Source organism: Vipera ursinii (assembly GCF_947247035.1).
Source record: "Vipera ursinii genome assembly, chromosome: 11".
NCBI lineage: Eukaryota > Metazoa > Chordata > Lepidosauria > Squamata > Viperidae > Vipera > Vipera ursinii.
This window is the reverse complement of record NC_139524.1, coordinates 16,205,733-16,227,897: the sequence shown is the minus strand read 5'-3', so window position 1 is coordinate 16,227,897 and position 22,165 is coordinate 16,205,733. Positions and strand designations below refer to the sequence as shown.

At 42.8% G+C, this 22,165-nt stretch overlaps 1 protein-coding gene across 2 annotated transcripts in view; it reads right to left on the bottom strand.

Annotated features, from left to right (window-relative positions):
- The window catches only part of CSNK1G1 (casein kinase 1 gamma 1), a 29,574-nt gene that overhangs the window by 3,405 nt on the left and 4,004 nt on the right, over positions 1 to 22,165 (bottom strand). For both annotated transcript variants that reach the window (XM_083371064.1, XM_083371063.1), the window contains exons 2-11: positions 19,419 to 19,813; positions 17,978 to 18,018; positions 17,534 to 17,603; positions 16,739 to 16,890; positions 15,805 to 16,039; positions 14,930 to 15,015; positions 14,244 to 14,328; positions 12,600 to 12,748; positions 11,700 to 11,801; positions 9,240 to 9,346 (exon numbers count right to left, since the gene is read on the bottom strand). In XM_083371064.1, the coding sequence (XP_083227190.1) occupies positions 9,240 to 9,346; positions 11,700 to 11,801; positions 12,600 to 12,748; positions 14,244 to 14,328; positions 14,930 to 15,015; positions 15,805 to 16,039; positions 16,739 to 16,890; positions 17,534 to 17,603; positions 17,978 to 18,018; positions 19,419 to 19,596 (1,205 nt within the window). In that variant the 5' untranslated portion in view covers positions 19,597 to 19,813. The remainder of the gene's footprint in view (positions 1 to 9,239; positions 9,347 to 11,699; positions 11,802 to 12,599; positions 12,749 to 14,243; positions 14,329 to 14,929; positions 15,016 to 15,804; positions 16,040 to 16,738; positions 16,891 to 17,533; positions 17,604 to 17,977; positions 18,019 to 19,418; positions 19,814 to 22,165) is intronic.

Sequence of the window (22,165 nt, the reverse complement as noted above, 5' to 3'; positions counted from 1 at the left end):
ACCAAAGCATACCATCAGTTATTGGAACAAATAGTTAGAAAGATTTAATTTGAATTTCTTCCTTGGAACTGCCAAGTGGTCTCTCACTATCTTCAATGGTTCAACTTTGGTCTCTAAAAATGGCCTTTCTCCTCTGCTGGATGAAATCTGATCTGTCTGTCCAGGTTCCGTATTTCTTCTGCAACGGGGATCTCCAGCCTTGGCAACTTTTAAAACTTGTGGACTTCAACTCTTCTCAGGACTCCCCCAGCCAGCCAGGTCTTAAAAGTTGCCAAATCCACACAGGTCTTAAAGTTGCCAAGTTGGGGAGCCCTGTTCTACAGCACCGTTTCCCAGTTTGATGTCCTGCAAGTGATGGGAGTTTTATCACATTTAGATAAGGATGACAGAATTATAACTGAACAGAGATGAAGGGCAGCAGATTGGTGAATATTGGGCTATACTTTTATCCTGGCCTCCCTGGGATAAATTACAAAAAAACAACAACAACCCCACAGCTTGCTGGTATTACTACCATTATACGTTTCAATGCATTAAATAAAATCCAGCCAAAGTATGGAAAACATAGTATGCTAGAAAAATGTCAATCAGTGTAAATTAGATTTGTTAACCTTTCTTTAGACCCATTCCACAAAAATGCTTTCCACCAACTTCTGCTACGTAAGATAGTTTTCCTTGAGAACTGATGACACCAGAATTGGGTAGAGAACAAATCTCACAAAAAGTCCTGTATCTCTTGGAACGCATCAACCTCACAAAAGAGGTTTGGACAGTGAGATGGGCAGCATATAAATTTTATAAAATAAAATAAAAAAGATGCTGGGAGGGTCTGGGGGAGGACACAGCAACCTTCTCATTGCGGTGTCCGACTCTTTCAGTTCACGTACTAATTGTTTAGCCAAATGGCCCTATCCAAAACTCATAGACAATTAGCTCCTTGACCAATTGTTTAGGTTATGAGAATATGGAGAATTGCTCCAGATTACACTGAGATGTAAAATAAATGTCCTCAGGTACTTGATTAGCTGATTGGTTGATTGATTGTTTTGAGATGGAAAATATGTAGAGCATGTAATCCGGTCTATGGACAAAACCTCACAAAAAAAATAACTACAACAAAACAGAAAGGGGACATGGCTAGTGTTTTGACAAGGTTTTCTTTTTAATTAATGATAAAATGAACAACCAAAGTGAAGGAAGACGGTCGGTAAAACCTGAGAGGCGCATGCAGGAAACTAAGGGTGACTTATTCTGCACAGATGGCCTCCTTTAATGATGAGACAGGATGGATGGTTCACAGAATGAGACAATCCAGTTTCTTATCAGAAGCCTGGAGTGGATCTGGGAAGCCTTCACCTACGCAACAATTCACTATGAAATGAAGCAGAGACACAGAGTCACATGGAAGGACCACACATGCAAGAGTCTCTTTAAACATACCTATTTCCCCCACTCAAGGTTTTCATTTGAGGCTAGCCTTTGCTCAACTCAACAGCATCCAGATGCTTTGGGACTGCAACGACCAAGAGACAGCACGGCCGTTGGCCCAATGTATCCAGGAGGTGTTGTTTGGGAAAGGAGTATGTTCACACAACCAACCATGGCAGAAATGGCTTCTCATGAACACGGGAAGTATATTTGGGGGGAATTGGAGACTGCTAGAAATGGGTGTCCTTTCAGCAGCCCTGTGGCAAAACGGTCTTAGGAAAGAGCCACCTAAAAACCTGCTGGATTAACCACAGCACATTCCAGAGAGGAATGGTACATACTGGTCAACCGTTAAGATGGCAAGGGCTCCGCAGTATCAGCCTATCATTTATTCACATGGGGATGGGCACCAAACTCTGGCTTTCCCCCTTTAAAAAGAAAGCTTGTAAAAAAAATCCTTCCCTAAACCGCTACTGAATAAACTCTCCTGAGAACTGGGGCAATCGGCGAGGCTGAAGCCAACAAGCCAATCTTTTCCAACGAAAACTGTGAGACTGTGCAAAAATGTGTCATGGTGGAAAGCCAGGTTCATAACAGGCAATATAACCCTGGGCAATTATTTCTAATAATCAGCTTTATTGGCCCACAGTTTGTCTTAAGCACACTTTTTTTTGGCCTTGGTTCTAAATGGCAGCAGAATGACTGTCTTTGCTTCCATGAGCCTGCCCGTCAAGAGTGATGGGTGAAGGCCTTGCCCAAGTCACCTGGCCTTTTCACGGTGGGCCTTTATAATTACAATACACCACAATTCCTTACCCAGATTTGGCTCCACCTTCACAAGGGGGAAAAGCTTTCAAAGGCTTCTCAGTAAAGTTCTGAAGGTGCTCTAAAAGAATCTTTATAGTTTTGCCTATATAGGTTTTTAGGTCTGCGGGATGCTGGGTTGAGTTTTTAGATATTCGTTACAAGCATGATTTAACCCTGTCTTAAGTAGAGGAGAAGGGAGGGTAAAATGAAATGGCCAGATCCACTTACTCCTGAATGTCAAACGCACACAGCATTCTGGGTGCATCCAGGGGCAAACCCCACAATTACCACAATGTTTCAGCATCTTTTCCCAACCTCATGCTCTCCAAATATCCCAGCAAGTGTAAAGAACGAGTTTTGGCTGATGAGGGTTATTCACTGGTAGAACATATAGTTCACGTTTTGACATCCCCAAGAAGCGCTTATAAAATATTGCCTCAAACACAGACAGCCACTGCTACTCAGTGTAGATATGGTTAAACTCCATGGCTTTGGAATAAGCTAGCAGGCTTTAAGATGGGTGGACTTCAACTTCCAGAATTCTGGGAGTCAAAAAGTCCCCTTGTCTTAAAATTACCAAGTTTGAGAGAGAGAGAGAAAACACAAAACGAAAACAAAATCCCCCGGGCTGATGTCTTTGGAGACATGTTGTATTTAAAAATAATGGATTCCATTTCTTTGGTCTTCATGATTCCCTCAGGCCTTTGACCTTTCTAAACTTTTTCCTGAAGTGCTAAACAGAGCATTTCAGAAGCAGGCACAGAGAAAGAACTTGCTTCTATATGCCACTCAGACTCACCTTGTGGTTGAGATGGGCGGCAAATAAATTTAAGAAATAAAATAAAATAACAGGCTTGGAGGTCCCAGGGAAGCAGAGAGCACACACAAGTGTTGATGGCCTGTTGATCTATTTTTCCAAGTCTTATTTATATGCGTTTTAACTGTTATTTTTTTAAAAAAATGTTTTTAAATTGTTGCACAGTATTGTTTTATGCTGCTTATTGGCTTCTTTTATTGCACACCACCCAAAGTCACATATGTGAGATGGGCGGCAATATAAATTTAATAAATCAATAAAAATGTATGTAATATAACATTCATCCCAATGACAACCCTGGCATTACGTGGCGCTCTTTGGCATTTTATGATTCAATATTTATTTTGCACACAAAGATGGCCCAGCAAATCTTGATAGAGGCTGTGATACTAAGAAACCACTCTCAGCTGCATATAGGTGAACACAGGCAGGGCCTTCTGCAAAACTGTCTTTATTTTATTTTTCTGTAGCACCAACCAAGCATATCACAAAGGACAGGTCTGATAGCTCCATACCCCGTGGGGCTTACAATCTAAAAAAAACAGACAGAAGGAAAGCATTTCTTTTGCAAGTGTACGGAAACAGAAAACGTGGGTTAGCCAATGAGTTATCTGTTGCTTATTTTCACTGAAGAAGAGTCCGTAAGTCTACTTGTGGCTTTTGTCAGGGATAAGCTATATCCATAGCTTGATAAAGATGAGGATCTGTGGCACAAAAGCATTTAACAGAACTGCCTGAGAAGTAATTCCAAGGTCGGGGGTCTATCAGGAATAGCATCTGACGCATCTTGAGATGCTTGGTGTGGAAAAAAATATAGATAGGGAAGTCACAGGAGTCCCGTACAGCAGGGGTCCCCAACCACAGAGCCAAGGACCGGGACCGGTCCATGACCTCTTAAGAACCGGGCCTCACAGCTGGAGGCGAGCAGCAGGCAAGCGAACGAAGCTTGGCCTATATTTGCAGCTGCTCCCCAGCTCCATTTCAGATCATCAGGAGCACAAACCCGACTGTAAACCCTGTATGTGAGGGATCTAGGTTGCATGCTCCCCACCCCCTCCTTCTGTGGGAAAACTGTCTTCCACGAAACCGGTCCCTGGGGCGAAAAAAGTTGGGGGCCACTGCCACAGAGGACACTGATGGCCAAATAAATTCCTTAAAATGCCAAATCCTACACCAAACCAGAGAGGCGAGTTCCTTTTAGATTACGGCCGTGACTAATGCTGGTCACCTCAGAACTTTCATCATCCCTCGGGCCATTTATGGGTACGCAGTTAAACAGGCATGTGCAAAAGGGGGGGGGGAAACAAGGATGTTTTAAAATGAAGGACCGGCTCGCTCGGTGGGGAAAACAAGCTAAAGCTGACGAGGCTCAGTGGTTGTCTGAACTGCCATCGCGTGCTTCAAAGAAAAGCAAGTGAGGTCACTCAAACACAGGAGTATTCCCAGTTCCAGGATGGATAATTGAATCTGGCCGAAGGGATAAGCTGGGGGATCAGAATCGTATCTTGGATTGGGATGGGAAGGGAAACGGAGTAGGGATGGGGACGGGGAAGGGAAGACAGAAGATGGGACTGTTCGTGGTCCATCTTCGAGAAAGAAATCCTCGGCCAAAACAGCTGGTGTGTGACAGGGAAACTTTACAAGCCTTAATTCAGTTTGGGGTTCAAAACTCCCCATAATTAGTCTCTTTCCTCCATCACCACATCTGAAACTCTAAAAGCACGGGCAAAGTTCCTCATGAGGCAAAATAAGCAAGTATTATTTTGGAGGCTAACACTCCCCTGCTAGCCTAAAATTCCTCAGACAGAATGTTTCCAATGAGGGAGCCCCAGGACTAGATGACCTCCAAGGTCCCTTCCAATATTATTATTATTATTATTATTATTATTATTATTATTATTATTATTATTATTATTAATGACCTATAAAGCCCTAAATGGCTTGGGTCCGGGATATTTGAGGGAACACCTGCTGCCAGCATCAAGCTCCCTTCGTCCAGTGCGCTCCCACAGGGAGGGTCTTCTCAGGGTGCCGCCGGTTAAAGATTGCCGGCGGGTAACACCCAGGGATAGGGCCTTCTCAGTGGGGGCGCCTGCCCTTTGGAACCAGCTGCCTGCGGAGTTGAGGACTGCCCCCAACCTCCGTTCATTCCGCCGAGACCTGAAGACCTGGCTCTTCGAGCTCTCTGGCCCAGGCTGAGAATTTTTTAATTTTTAATTTTAACTGGGTTTTTATTTTTTCTCAGGGATTCATTTAATCTTTTTTAATCTGTTTTAACTTTTGTATTGATTTTCTTTTAAATACCCTGTAAACCGCCCTGAGTCCTCCGGGAAAGGGCGGTATATAAATCTAAATAAATAAATAAATAAATTATTATTATTATTATTATTATTATTATTATTATTATTATTATTATTATTTATTATTATTTATTATTATTATTATTGTTAAGCCTTGAAAATTCATACTCTGGCATGATGCACTTTTGAAGTACTTAAGAATTATTGTGGGAAGCGAAAGCCCAAAAGATATTCTTTTCAGAAGGGCTCCCCCCAGGAAAAAAAAGGATACTCATATGCTATGTACTTTTTACCAAGCTACACACTGGTGTAGTGGAATCATTGGTTAAGTGAGTTTTGCCCCATTTTATGACTTTCCTTGCTGCAGTTGTTAAGTGAATCATTGCAGTTGTTAAATTAGTTACATGGTGGTTAAGGGAACCTGGCTTCCCTGTTGAATTCGCTTGTCTGAAGGTCGCAAAAACGGATCGCGTGACCATGGGACGCTGCAACCGTCATAAATGTGAGTCAGTTGCCAAGTATCTGAATTTTGATCACATGACCATGGTCAGGGGTGGGCAACCTTGGCTCTTTTAGGACTCGTGGAGACTTCAGTTCCCAGAATTCCTGAGCCAGCGTGGCTCAGCTTGGAAACCTCTCCCTTTCCCCTCAGCGTAGCTGGCTCAGGAATTCTGGGAGTTGAAGTCCACGAGTCCTAAAAGAGCCAAGTTTGCCTACCCCTGACCATGGGGATGGTGCATCGGCCGTTAAGTGTGAAAAACGGTCTTAAGTCACCTTTTTCACTGCCGTAGTAACTGTGAACCGTTGCTAAATGAACTGTTGTAAATTGAGGACTGCCTGTAGGTGGCTCCACGTGTGGGGAAAAGGAATTTAGCTCTACTTTAGACAGCAGATGATGGTTTCTGGGACAAAAGTAGGACTATTCTCATAATACAGATCCCTAGCGTTGGAAATGCCCAAATCTTTCACGAAACAATGGAAGCTTCCGAAACTGCTAATAACACACACTTTTTAACCAATAATGTATAGAAAATGTATACCCCTGGCAAACGAACTGCTTAGGAAAAAAAACAACCAAGATAGTTCAACACCTCTGGGGACAAACTGAAGATGCCTTCAGGCTTTCAAAACACTCCGCCACAATCTCTTTTTATAAAGAGAGAGAAGCCGCCAATGTGCCAATCTGGGCACCAAGCTCTCTGCCTTGCCCTACGGAGGCCATTTCTTAGCTATCCGCACTGCCCTACCCATCAATTTCGCTTTGCTTTGGCTAAGCACAGCCCAGTCTGATTCACTCCCCCTTGCACGTGAACCAGAGAGCGCGACTCACCACAAGTTGAGCATTTTCAGGCAGCTACAACAGACAGTGAGAGGAGAAAGAAAGAAAGAAAAATAAAAACACAGAAACGAAAGAAGGAAACATTAGCTCAGAGTAAGATGGAAGCAAGTCACGGCAGTTCATGCAAACGTGCATTGCGGATCTGAGGTCCTCACCAGCTCCATCTACTTTCCCGACTCTGGTTCTACCTAATCCTCCTGTAATCCCCGAGGAAGAGAGATACCGTGATGGGCATTTCTGAGACGGACAAAAAGAAGCATTTGCAATAGCCAAAGGCCATCCTTTCAGAGCCCCAGGGATGATTATAAGCGGCGGGGGGGGGGATGTGTTCAGTGAGGCCCTGGAAAATGAGAGCAAGAGGATTTCTGCTGGGCTGGAAAATACTCTTGGGAAAAGAAAAGTCTTAAAGAGACTCCCTAGGAAGGTCCAGATGCAAACGCGTTCGTGCTTTGATGGACAATAATGGAATAGCACTACGACATAAGACCGATCACTAAGAATAAAGATGCAACTTGACATTTGGTTAGATTGGAAGATGCTTCTGGAAACGCTGTCAACAAGTGGTTTTAAAGAGGCTGACCTGGCAAAAATCAAAGGAAGTTGGAAAACCTAGGATGAAACTGGACTCTCAGCTGATTCAAGGCATTATGAGTGTTGGCTGACTTGAGAGCCATCTTGGAAATAATGATTGCCCTGAGATCACTGAGAATAAACCTTGGAAGTACCACTTCCGTGGAAGGTTTGGTTCCGCGGGGGGGGGGGGGGGGCACTGTGCCACAAACATCAACAAGAGCAGAGAACAATTGTGATTTCCAAGGAACGTTAACATTTCCCTTAGCTTCCACTTCAATTACAGCTTTCAGTTCTGAGCTGCAAATATCCAAATGACCAGAGTCAGTTTTCTGTTAGCTGTTTTGCCATCCAGATCCGACAATCCTAATTTTCTTCCATCCTAGAAGAAAACTCCTCCCATGATACTGGAGCAGGACGTAACGTTTTCGAGGACAATGTCCATGACATGCAATTCTAGGTCCAATTACTTGGGAATAAAAGATTCTTGGAACTGAGTGGGATTTGCTCTAAGTCAACTTCCAGAGATGAGGAGAACCGGGAGTAAAGTAGTGAGTGCATATTCCTTCAGCCTGACTGGCCGTATCGCAAAGATGATGGTCTAGCTTTGCTTAGTAGATACAGAAGAGTTATTCTGGCCATTTTATTAATGCTATGGCCCAAACAGACTTTCTTAAGGGCTAAAGATTAGCTCATTTCCGTAACATTTTCTGGGGGGAAAAACAACCCTGCTGCTAAACTGCTGAAGAATCTTCCAGCACTTTGTAGAAATACAATTAATTTTTAAAAGTTAACCTAATCTCTCCTTCCCATCTCCACCCTTTTAACCCTAGGAAGTCACTGACCACCTGCTGGGTGACAAAGCTATCAACTGGAAAAGCAAATCAAAGACCATGTTTTTGGTCATAAGGATACTTGTGCTTATTAAAATAAAAACCTTAAAATTCTCCCAAGCTCAAAGATGTTATAGAGTTGTTTTTTCTTCTTAAGGGAGAAGGTGGAAATGTTTGCAAAGCGATAAAACTGTTTCTGAAAAGATTTTTAGAGGCAATTACTTCCTCTTAGCTGGGGCTTCAGAACCTGAAGCGTAATCAAACTTAAGGCACAGACAACCTGCTTTTCTGGAAAGAACATTTGGAAGTTCACCTTTAGCCTAGCAAAGAGGATCACGTCTGTCGTAAAACTTACAGAAATTTTGTTATGATGGCTCGAAAGACTGTTCAAAGTCTCAACACAAGATAAAAGTCAGGCAAGACAAACAGCACTGCTAAGTCTTTGAGGAATCTTCTTCTCAGTGTAATTAACCAAGTATGTTCTGATCTCCCTTACGGAGAAGGAGAAATAAGGGTGGAGGGGGGGAGAAGCTCCGTATCATGGTTCCTGCAGTGCTGATAAATCATGCACAATAGCCCTGGATGGTAGAGATGAAAATAATGGTCAAGACTTCTAGCAGAGGCAAAATAAATCCCGCTGCAGGCAAAAATAACTCACAACTTCCAGGAGCCAGAAGAAGTTCCCTATCGGACACAAAATCCTCTCTTTTCAAAGAGGAGTTAAAGCACAACAGAACTTCCAATTTTCAGAAGAAGACTGGGAATGGAGGAGGAGAGGACACACGGGTCTCTAAAGAGAAGAACACGTCATCCCAAAAGAAACTGAAATTGTTAAAAAGTGCCTACAGGACCAAAAGCTACAGCCTTAACTCCTGGGGAATCACATGCCAGTTGCAAATTCTTCTGAATCCCCTCGTCATAACTGCAGCACATGCATCGACCAGAAGTAGCATGACCTGGACAGCCCAAGGGAAAAGAAGCTGCGCCCAGCAACGCCATGGTTTATCCATGCAAGAAGGAAAGCGGGGGGGGGGGAAGGATCTGACCACACGTAATGGGCACAGGTACATCAAAGCCTGGAAACACACCGACATATTTTACACGGAGAGGATGCAGGGATAAACCTTGCTTGACAGCAAACATACTTAGCTTCCTCTACTACTTCCACCTCAGTACGGGCTGCAAGTTGCACATTGGAGGGTGCTCCTGCTGGCTCTTCCACATTCAACTCACCATTGGTTGAGCTTACCACCTGGAAGGAATACAAACCAACAAACAAAACCCTGTTAATAAGGCCTCTGTGTGTGTGTGTGTGTGTGTGTGTGTGTGTGTGTGTGTGTGTGAAAGCTGCATCAAAGACAGCCTAAACCAGGGGTAGGCAACCTCGGCTCTTTTATGACTCATGGAGTTCAACTTCCAGAATTCCTGAGTCAGCATAGCTAACTCAGGAATTCTGGGAGTTGAAGTCCATGAGTCATAAAAGAGCCGAGGTTGCCTACCCCTGGCCTAAAACAAGACATCTTGAGCATCTCAGGTCGGTTATCAACCCTACCCTGCTTCTCTCTCGCAGCCCTCTTTCCCTCCATCTTGGCACATCTGTTGATCAGGAAGCCAAGTGTGCGATACTCACAAATGGCACCAAAGGGGAAAAATCACGTTACCAGTTATTCTGGCAGCGGAGTGCCAGGAAGGAAAAGAGAAAGCGGTTTCAGATCACGGAGGAGGGTTTTTTGCTCCATGCTTAGGTCTGAACGCGTTGATCTTTTTTTGTGCAAAAGATCCTTAATAAGTATTTGACTGGCAACATGCAATCCTGCAAGGGGCAAGGGAGCTAATTTTTAAGCTGACTACAGCGCGAATCGTTTGAAATCGGAAGGATCGGTAAGATACGTACCGCCACAACGGAGCCCAACATTTCTGTTGCTAAGCAAGACAGTTACTGAGTGAGTTTTGCCCCATTTTACAACCATTCTTGCCAGAGTTGTTAATCACTGCAGTTGGTAAGGTTGTGAAGAAAATCTGGTTCCCCCCTCGGCTTTGCTTGTCAAGAGGGTCGCAAAAGGAGATCACGTGACCCCGGGACACTGCGACCGTCGTAAATATGAATTAGTTGCCAAGCGTCTGAATTCTGATCACGTGACCCCGGGGGATACTACAACGGTTGTGAGGGTGAAAAACGGTCATAAGTCACTTTTGTTTCTGTGCCGTTGTAATTTCGGTCACTAAATGACCGCCAGTTGAGGGCTACCTGTGCTGTATGACGCAAGACGTGGCCTTCCTTCCACGAGGAGGAGGAAAAGTGTGCACGGAAGGCGGATTTGGACAAAACCTTTTGTGTTCTAGCTTCTGCCTAAAACTCTTTCCCCCGTTTGAGCCACCTCCAGATGTGGATTAATTCCAAGATTTCTCCACCAGCCAGATTGGTCTCCCTCGGGAATCCCGCTGAAGTCCACATCTGTGGAAGATGTCTGGATTGGGAAACGCTCTCCTCAAGAATCCACATGGCAACATACTTGCTCGAGCAAGCCGGCCTGGCCTGAGGGGGGATTGGTGGGGTTTTTTATCATTTTTATTGGGGTTTTTACTATGTATCAATTGTATTTTAATCGGGCATGCATTTAATTATCTTTTAATTTTTGTATATTTCTGTGTTTTATTCTTGCCCTGTACACCGCCCTGAGTCCTCAGGGAGAAGGGCGGTATAGAAATATTAATAAATTAAATTAAATTAAATTAAATATAGCAATAATATAGCACTTAAGTTCTAAGTCTTTGGGCATTCGCACGCTTCCGATGTCATGCCCGCCCACCCCCATCATTCTAGCAGAAGCCAAACGGTGCAGCTCAAAGACGGAGGGGCACCCGGCACATGCCCAAGGAGCGACGGCCCAAAAGCTGCGCGGGAGAGGAAGGGGGGGGGGAAAGAGCAATACCTGGACAGATCCCCCATGCCGTTCGGTAGCCAAGTGAGAGGTCAGAAACAAAGTATTGGCCTGCCGGACTGCTGGAATTTCCCATTCTCCTCTGCGCTCGGACACAGGCTGCCCAGGTATCAGCATGCAGGGAAGCAAAGAGAGCAAAGAGGGAAGGCAAAAAAGTGAGCCGGAAGCAAGCAAGCACGTGAAGAAGCTCCAGGGGGACAGGGAAGCAAAGCGCTTCGGGCATCAAATATTCCCTCTGACGAGGCTGCCTAAAGGCACAAGGCAGCAAAGGCGGAAGTGCATTCCCTGCCGTTGAAATCAGAGAAGAAATCTATACGCAGGCAGTCCTCGGCTTCCGACCACAATCCAGCCCCAAATTTATGTGGCTAAGCGGAACACGTGCTAAGTTAAGTTTTGCCCTATTTTACGATCTGCGGGTCTCCGTTCTCGCACTGTCGTTTCTTCCAACTAGCATCGGAGACCTGAGTATTTTCTACTCTCGTAGACGTATCCACCCCTCCCTCAAAAGAAGCCATAGCAGAGTTGTTAAGAGAAAGCTTCCCAGACGAAAAAGGAAGGGCGGTATTAATAAGGCCAGTGACAGCCCTGGATTTTCTAGCGGTCCCACCAGGGATTAACTACAGAGGCACATTTTTAAAGCATTAAGGCATAAGGTGAACCAACCTGATTTCGGTAAGGCTGTACTGAGGATCGATCCCGATGTAAATGGGGATCTCTGATCACGGAGGGTCCCGATTCCACATGCATGGGTCCCACCGGAGTGGGCTGGAAAATAAAACATAGACAGGAGTGCATCCCATTCAATCAAAACAAAACAAGGTGACACTTCCCCCATTCAAAAGGTGGGGGTGACCTTTTGAAAAGAAAAATATAAGTATGAACACCTCGGTTCGCTGGAAAGTTCCCAACAAAGCACAGGACGTCCTCGACTTACAACCACAACTGAGCCCGAAATTTCAGTCATTAAGTGAGACATTTCTTAAATGAATTTTGCCCCATTTTACGACCTTTCTTGCCACAGTTGTTAAAGGAATGACTGCAGCTGATAAGTTAGTAACCTGGTTGGTAAGCGAATCGGGCTTCCCCGTTGGCTGTTTGTCTGAAGGTCGCAAAAGGGGATTGTGTGAATCTGGGACCCTGCGACCATCATAAATACAAGTCGGTTGGCAAGCATCTGAATTCTGATCACGTGATCATGGGGATGCTGCAAAGCTTGCAACTGTGAAAAAATGGCCGTAAGTTGCTTTACTCAGCGTCGTCGTAACTTCGAATGGTCACTAAATGAATTGTTAAGTCAAGAACTACCTCAGGGGTGTAAAACTGCCGGCCTGTAGGCCGGATGCGTCATCCGGAAGCCGTGCCCACTCCATTGCTGGCAATGGCAAAACCGTCCCGATACGTTGTGCGACGTCATGTGACGCCACGAGTTTGACACGTCTGGACTACCTGCACAGGTAGTCTTGATCTTGCTTTCCAAATAACGAGACCGTGACGTTCGGTCGAACTGGCTTTTAAAGAGAGACCTCTGGAAGATACAGCAGATGGCACAGGATTGCAACTTACAATTGGTCTGCCAACCCAGTCGTAGACGTAATCGAAGGTGAATCCCCTCTTTTCAAATAATTCTGTGAAAATCGTTCGCAGGTAATCGTAGTCGGGTCTCTCAAAGAAGTCTAACCGTCTGACGTAACGAAGATACGCGGCCATCTCCTCTGTTAAAGGGAATTAGGAAGAAGCAACATCAGACAATCTGTTCAGAAAGAAGTAGAAGCAGAATACATTTCAGCGTTACCTCCTGCTCAGATTAAACCCCCTAAATAGTCAGTTTACAGAGGCAGGTGAGGTCAACAAATCTGTGGCGTGGATGGGCGACCAAGCCACAGTTTTCTAAGGGGCTTCCTTAAGTACATAACTGAAATAGTTGGAGACAGGAAAAAAAAGACTTAACTGGCAAAAACAATTCGTAGGCACCAGCTCTGGAACGATTGTTTTTATTAGTATCGTTCTCCGAACTATTAAAACGCACTGGTGGGTAAAAAGGTCAAATACGTAAGCTATGGTCACTTCAAAAACTCAAGCTGAAGCAGAAATTTACAGACGTAATGGGTTTTAATGCAGGTGTATCTTCACACTCACACACAGGGTTGATAAAGGAGGAGATGCAGTCTGCTCGCTTTAAATAGCCTGAGTGCTGCTGGGATGCAAATTATAACCTACATACATTGTGAATTTATTACACCGATGGGTTGTTGAGCCCAGACTGAAAGGGTTGAACTCAGCAGAAAGTCCAAGTCATAAAAAGGCCAGGTGATTCAGAACAGAGATAGGCAAGGCTCTGTCAGGGATTATTTCTTTTATTATTATTATTTCTTTTATTTCTAAAAGAACTGAAGTAAGCTGATAGAACTTCACGTTTCCAATTTTAGAAAGCAGTTTCACACGCAGTTTCAAATTCGGTGACCGGGAAGCCATCTTCTGGCAGATGCAGAACTGAACTTGGGACGATAAGACTGGAATTACACCAACTATGTTTTTCAGGGCCCATGGCACAAAGGTTGATAGAATCAGAAGCTATGAAAATATCTTAAGAGACGCATCAAGAATGCCTTTTACCTGTTTGCTCCAATGAGAATAGGCTTTGAGCATTTCACCTAGAACCTGCTATGTATTTTAATCCAAGTGTATCATCTATACTTGGGGTGTCCAACTGCGGCAACTTTTAAGACTTGTAGACTTCAGCTCCCAGAATCCCCCAGCCAGCATATCAAATCTGCTGCTTTTAGCCTAGGCAGCACAAACCATTCACTGCAGCCTGCCAGATGATGGAAACACCTAGGGGTGTGGCTGTAAGCCAACTGTAAAAACATTTTATCCAATGGGAAGCGGATTGCAAAATGTGCCAAGTGGTCACAAACCTGATAAACCTTGATAAGATCTGCCTAGTTAATATAAGCATTTGAGATGTCAGGAGTTTGAAAGTAATTATTCATACAGGATCAAAAAAAAAGTCAGATTTTTAAATGTAATTGAAATCTGTGGCCAGCTCTAAAGATAGCCATGTATTAAACTATGGTTTCCAGGTATGCGCATATATTTTATACTAGCATATTTTTCGATACTAGCTACTTTCTAAAAATCACTGTCTTGATAGTTCTTATTTCAAGGAGTAATTTACAGAAACGATAAGCTACCAGAACTGAAATTTACCTGGGAAGTTCTCACAGAGAACATCAATCGGAGTATTCCTCTTTGTGTCCCCAATCTTCTGGTATCGCTCTTTCAGTGTGTCAGCCTGTGAAATGCAGAGATTCCAATTTTAAAAAACTATTATTGTGTCGTAATATGTAGGATGTGGTCCTGGAGAAGAAGATCAGACGAAGGAACCAGAGAAACAATCTTTGAGTGAGTTACAGAAGTTTGGCAAGCTTTTAACTAAGTCCGTGCGTGTCATCTGATACATCTTTATTTGCACCATAACTCAGTAAGTTTTGTTTTTAACACCAACACACACACACACACACACACACACACACACAAAAGAGTAATTTAAATTTTCACATCTGCAAAATAAAATAAAATTGGTCCACTTTCTGTACACTATCTTCCCTTTTAACTTGCTGGGGAAATTATGATCATTCAACCGTTTTAATAGGGTGTTGTGGAGTGGGTGGGTTTTACTTTTCTGGGATTTTGTAAGCCACCCAGAGTTTTCTAGAATGGCCAACCGTAACAAATCAAATAAATCAAATTAGGTGGGGCAAAACCTGGATGTTGACAGTGAGACATTCTTTCCAAAGGATGAAAATAAAAATAAATTGTCAGAAGAGGCACCTAATGAACACAGAAGCTATCTGCCCAAACCCAACTGATTAAGCACACATTTTAGCATCTACCTTAAGGCCTTGCCAGGGTAAACTGCCTCGAAGGAAATACATGAACATGTGTCCAAGCGCTTCCAAGTCATCTCGTCGACTCTGTTCTAAAACATGCAAGAGAACAGGACACTGCTCTAACAGTTTAATCACATTACGTTAGTAATTACATTCCTAGTAATTAACTCCAGTAAGACATACATAAATATGCAGATACATAAGCAACGTATCTACAAGGAGCCTGAGAAATTACTGATTTAGTAAAGGTTTGTTCTACATGTACAACAACAGTATTATTATTCACATTCCCCAGATGGCCATTCTCACGTTCAAATGGAACACACATCTGTGTTCAAACTAAGCTGGACAATCTGGAGTTCTCCAGACATTTGGCACTCTCACTGTTTCTGACCTTTGCTCAGATTTATTTTATTTTATTTTTGGGGGTAATGCGTACACCTGACTTATTCCTCTCTTAATATAAATAGGTTGAAAAGCCTGATTTATCCTTGTTTTGTTTTATTCCTAATGTATGGAAAAGCAAGATATTTCAATTCACGTGTCACAACGAATAATGGCAGAAGAAGCTACTGTGGTATGTTTTGCTTGCAGAAGGAGACAAATAGGAAAAATTGAATAACAGTACTAGTAATTCTCATTTCCTAGTAGACAACAATTTTGAAAATGCTGGCTCACTAGCTCAATCCCAACTGATAAACATCTATGCAAGGACATGCATTAGTAATGTAAACTTCTTTGAAGTCATATTTATTGCATGCATGCCAAAGTCATATTGCTAATTTTAAAGAGAGTCACAATATGAAAATTAACAGCTCCCAAGCATGTTTGCGTGATATAAACAGCCCAGTTAATGCAGCATATTATACCGAACAAACCTTTGCCCAGATGTGTATTAATGGACATATATCTTGCTGTTCCAGTAAGGCTCTTGTGTTCTCTGTAAGGTATATGTTTTTGGGTTTCAGGATCAATGTACTCCTTGGCCAATCCAAAGTCTATTATGTGGATGATGTGTTCTTTCTTATTTCCTTGCCGGCCAATGAGAAAATTCTCTGGCTTGACATCTCGATAAATGAGATTCTTTGAGTGCACAAATTCCATTCGAGTAATCTAGAAAAAGACAGAACCGTAAGTTATTCTAGATCACTGATCTCTTAGATCTCTTAAAAATCCTTTGCTAAGTGTTCAGGACTAGGATTTTGAATTAAAGTTCACATGAACTGGTTCACTAGCTATGAAAATACCTACTAGCTTTCTATACCAAGATGCTTTTTTGCCATAGTGAAAATGCATTCCTTTATTTAGCTAAAGGAAATGGAAAATATAAGCTAGGTAGATCAGAAGCAGTTTAAGAAGCTACCTTGTAAAGAACACAAAGAAATTGTTCTGGCTTGCGCATTTTGTTCATTAAAGATGCTGGATTAAATTTTTGTCCTATACCGTTATATCAAATGAACCAAGAAAAGGCCACGACATGCCCCAAACTATCTAACAGTCCCCAGTGAACAGTTGGAAAGCCATAACCCATAATCTGATTTCTGTTCATAACACTCATTTGATGCAGCCACAAATCTTAGCCACAAATCACCTGTAATCAAACTAAGCTTGATTGCTTGAGCTCCATTTTGGAAACTCTTTGCTGATTCAATATTAAATAAAATCAAATAAACTTGTAAGAAAAGTTTGCCTAAGAGCCAAGAAAAGAAGGCTGTAATTGCAACTATTTCTGTACTGTACTGTAATTGGAAATGTTTTATGTTGGAAGAAGGGAGGATGTTTACCCAAACGTGAAACTGTTCCTTTACTCACCAGCTGAATTGCTATCATTAAGACAGTCTTCAGAGTGAACGTTCTGTCGCAGAGGTCAAACAAATCCTCCAGACTTGGACCAAGGAGCTCCAGTACCATGGCATTGTATTTTCCACATGGACCATAATAAAATACCTGTGGGAAGCCTTCAACTGAAACAAATACAAAATAATAATAATAACAACTACGCTATATCAAGAGGATATCACAAAAAAAAACCCTTCAAAACCACCGCTTTGGTGTGGGCCACGCAAATAAAAGTTCTAGAAAAACATATCCCAAATTTCTCCATCAACACATTTCATTTGGTCTTTCCTTTTCAAAAGAGTTGGGGAACCCCGAGTTTTGAATTAGACCTATGCCAGTGCAGTCATTCTTGACAAGAGCTACATCATGGGCAGAATTCAATTCATTAAATTTGATGATGGCTTATAGAGCTACGTAGATGGCCTCTAAGATAGGTTACTCTTTTTTCCCCGTTTAGGACAAACTGAATCAAATCACCAGCTACTTTTCAAAGGTGCCACCAGGTTTCAAATCAGTTTATGAATGCGACATGGAGAGATATTACTTTAAAAATACAACTGTGAAGATTTTTGGAGCAACAGCAAATGTTACTTTGGCTCCTGTTTTGCATCTGATGAGTTTATATGTGCTACATTTATCACTGCTAAAAACTGCACCTCTGGTATCTAGGATAATTGTGGTTTTCAAATATATGCTTGGGTAAGTACTAGTTTCACCACACCCCCTTTGCCACAATTTATTTTAACTCCTAGGAGAAAGACATCTCACCTGAGCAGCCGAGGTGTTTATAAAATCTATATTCTAAGTGCAGTTGTGGGGCACGAGATTTTAATGGTTCCTATAAAACACAAAATAATGAAACAGACTGAACTGATTTTTTTAATGGTGGATTGTTTCACTAAATTACAATGTAGGAGAAGGAATATATTCAATCAATTTTGCAAGTTTGTTTTCCAGTTTGAAATACACACAAACACACACACACCACACACACACACACACACACACACACACACAGAGAGAGAGAGAGAGAGAGAGAGAGAGAGAGAGAGAGAGAGAGAGACAGCGAGCGCCAATCAAAGCAAGACCTTTCTATTGTAAAGTTTTATTTTATGCCACTCAGTCAAATTTGAGAGATGGATGCTACAAAAAATTGTCTTGTTGGTTAACCTTCACTATGCAGAAATTTTTAAAAACCACAAAACTACTCACCAGCTTGATTGCTACATATTCATTTGTGTAAAGATTTTTGCCTGCAAGAGAAAGAGAAATGTGTTTCAAATACCAACCAGGACATATAAATTGTTATTTTTAGCTGTTAGGGTTTTCTAAAAAAATTTTTTAAAAAAAGGTTCAATAGCTTATTTTTTTTCTACTATCAACTTTTGTTTGCAACTCACGGGATCCTCAATAATCCATCTTCTGAGATTCATTATTCAATGTTTAAAATTTATTCTACGTACTTTGGAAAGTAAATACAGATATACAGGAAAAAATTATTCTTCAAAAACCTTTACCAGTAGAGGTGGCGTCCATGCAACAAAAGTCCCACTTAATGTCAAGAATTCTAAACCAAAATTCATTAAAACTGAACAAACAGGGAAGTAGAAACCTGTGTTACATGTATGTATTATATGATGCCTGTATGCATTTTTGCAAAAGGTAAAAAGAAAACTTGCAATGTATGGCAGTGAAAGCTGGACCATAAGAAAGGCTGAGCGCCAAAGAATTGAGGCCTTTGAACTGTGGTGCTGGAGAAGACTCCTGCGAGTCCCTTGGACTGCAAGGCGATCAAACCGGTCAGTCCTAGAGGAGATCAACCCTGACTGCTCTTTAGAAGGCCAGATCCTGAAGCTAAAACTCAAATACTTTGGCTACCTGATGAGAAGGAAGGACTCACTGGAGAAGAGCCTCATGCTGGGGAAGATTGAGGGCAATAGAAGAAGGGGACGACAGAGAATGAGGTGGCTGGATGGAGTCACTGAAGCAGTAGGCGTGAGCTTAAATGGACTCCAGAAGATGGTAGAGGACAGGAAGGCCTGGAGGAACATTGTCCATAGGGTCGCGATGGGTCGGACACGACTTCGCAACTAACAACAACAACAACAAAAAAGAAAACGTTGCTACGTGCCGTGTTTTATATATACAGGTAGTCTTGGATCCTAATGTGTTTAGGATCACTCAGCTTCTCCCGCAGCCTAGTAGGCCACGGCCCACAGGTTGGGGGCCCCTATTCTAAATAATCACATTACAGGTAGTTTTCAACTTCTAACAGTTCACTTAGTGAAGTTACAACGGCAGTAAAAAAAAATTGACTTATGACCGTGTTTCACATTTACAGTCGTGGCAGCATCTCCGTGGTCACGTGATCAAAATTCAGACACTTGGCAACTGACTCACATTTACGACGATTGCAGTGTCCCGGGATCATGTGATTTCCCCTCTTGTGACCTTCTGATAAGCAAAGTCAATGGGGGAAGCCAGATTCGCTTAACAACCCTGTTACTAATTTAACAACTGCGACAAGGAAGGTCGTAAAATGGATCTAAAGTCACTTAGCAAATGTCTCGCTTAGCAACAAAACAAGGGCCACCTGTGGCATTCAATTCTGGCTAGCCAGAACGGAAAGCTCCTGAACCTGCTATGGTCTTACCTAGCCTGAGCTCCCCAAAATTGCCGCAGCCGATCTTCTTGCCAACCCTAAAATTGGGCCCGACCATGAGCACTCCAGCCGCCGAAGTGGAACTTGATGCTCGAGAACTATGCGTGCTTCTTCCTGGATTTCCTTTTCCTGTTCGCCTTTCATCTTTCTCCCTAGTAATATGGTCCATGATCTTGCAATAAAAAATAATCTGGTCGTTGAGTAGGATTTGGTCTTTGCACTTATTCTTGAAGAGAGAAATATAGATCCAGAAGAATCATTGGGTTAAACTATAAAATACTTTGGAGATCTTTTGGCATCATATCCAGGCTTGTTCAGGCACCGTCACGGAAGGTCCGGGGATGACTTCGCAGTCCTCAGCGAGGTAGAGGAAAACCTTACGCTACCTGGAGAGGGAAAGCGCAAGATCAACATCCTATTTGTGAAGAAAGAAGGTAAATCAAAACAGGGTCCTTCTTATGTATCAAGAGAAAAAGCAAAAAAAAAATGTCAGGAAGATTAAGACAAAAAGCTATTATTGGAGGGTGCCTGCATTCGCTAGACAGCCAAAACAAACTATGTCCAAGTTACCCATCCCTGATACTACAGCTTCGCGATTTGCTTGTAACCTAATTATATGATCCTACCTGGCCTGGAAGGGAAAGGCATAAAAGCTGTTCAACCTCCCAAAACTGTTTGTTCCAACTACATGTTTGTGGTGAAACCAATCTGGCTGGCTGACACCGAGTCACTACACTCCCCCTAGAGAATGTAAGAACCTCATGGAACTTAGGTGGCTGTGATAACACAATGAGCTTTACAGGAGTTCAGGAAAAGTAGTGACAGCTGTCAGGACCATTAAGAAGGCAAGGCACCTTTGTCCTGAATAATCCAGAAACCTCTCTCCTTTTTGTCTTTTAAAATAGTAAGTCATAATGGGTAAGGCTGTAAATCATCTGACAAAACAAAATATATAAAGTATACAGAAATGTGAAGTTTAAAAATATCCCAGAAATAACACATCTGAGCTGCACATATAGAGCCTTGGTGGAGCAGTGGGCTAATGCCTCCTTAAGTAACACCAGCTGCCTGCAATTAGTGCAGGTTCGAGTCCCACCAGGCTCAAGGTTGACTCAGCCTTCCATCCTTCCGAGGTAGGTAAAATGAGGACCCAGATTGTTGGGGGCAATAAGCTTTGTAATAATGCCACTTGGGGGGGGGACGAAAGCCCTAATAAGCAGGCATATACATAGAATGAAGGCTATTGCTAAGCACATTGATTTGTGCTTTAGATTATAAGCCACCCTGAGTCTTCGGAGAAGGGCGGGATATAAATGGGATTAAAAAAAACATAGATAACCACCTATAATGGCTAATATTTTTTATTTTGAAGATTTTTTCCCCTGCTCCTGTTCAAGCCAGCAGCATGAAAAGGGAGGGAAAACTGAGCTTCAATTGTGTGGTCTCATAAGAAATTTGCCTTCAGAGCAAAACAAAAGAGTTTAATTTTTTGCTGTCATGTGTGACTTAAAACAAAATAGGTGTAGTGTAATAAAAGAAGTTAAATATTCTGATGCGTTAAATGTACCAAAATTTGGGACCTAACCAGAAACTCAAGGGGTTTTTTTGTTTTTAAGGAACAACATCTGAGATCCATTCTGTTTTACAGCAATTTTTGGACACTGCTTGATTGTTTAGGGGAGACAATATTTTGAGTAACACAAATAGAAAATCACTCATTACTGGGACCAGCAATATTTATTTATTGATGGGATTTATATCCCGCCCTATCTCCCGAAGGACTCAGGGCGGCTAACAGCAAAACATATAATAAGTACAGAGATCAAGATAGAAATAAAATTGAGAACATCTGTGCAATAAATTAAATTAGAGAATTTAAAAAATAAATTAAAAATACTAAATATAAATTAATTAAAATGCCTGTCAGTCTAGGTCGGCCTGGTGGAACAGGAGTGTTTTGAGGCCGCGGCGAAAGGATTGGAGGTTTTGGGCCATCCGAAGCTCAGGGGGGAGCTGATTCCACAGGGCTGGCGCTCCCACAGAAAAGGCCCTCCCCCTGGGGGTCGCCAGCCGACATTGCCTAGCCGACGGTACCCTGAGGAGGCCTTCTCTGTGTGAGCGTACTGGACGATGGGGATTTGTTCCCGGCAGCAGATGGTCCTGCAAGTATCCCGGACCTAAGCCATGTAGGGCTTTAAAGGTAAGTACCAGCACCTTAAATCTCACCCGGAGGGCAACTGGTAGCCAATGCAGCTCACGCAGGAGGGGTGTAATATGGGAGTATCGGGGAGCTCCCATCACAACCCGTGCAGCCGCATTCTGCACCAGCTGAAGCCTCCGGGTGGTCTTCAAGGGCAGCCCCATGTAGAGAGCATTACAGTAATCAATATGGGAGGTAACGAGTGCGTGGGTGACTGTACGTAGGGCATCTCGGTCCAAAAAGGGGCGCAATTGGTATATAAGACGAATCTGTGCAAATGCCCCCCTAGCCACGGCTCCAATATGATCTTCAAAACTGAGTCGTGAATCTAGGAGGACGCCCAGATTGCGTGCTCTATCAATGGGAGGTAACATCTCTCCTCCAATAGTCAGAGATGGAACCTTTTGGACTAAACGAGATGACGGTATGTACAGCCACTCAGTCTTGGCCGGGTTAAGTCGAAGCCTGTTTTCTCCCATCCAAATCTGTACCGCTTCCAGGCAACAGGACATCACATCGAGTGCATCACTGGGTTGGT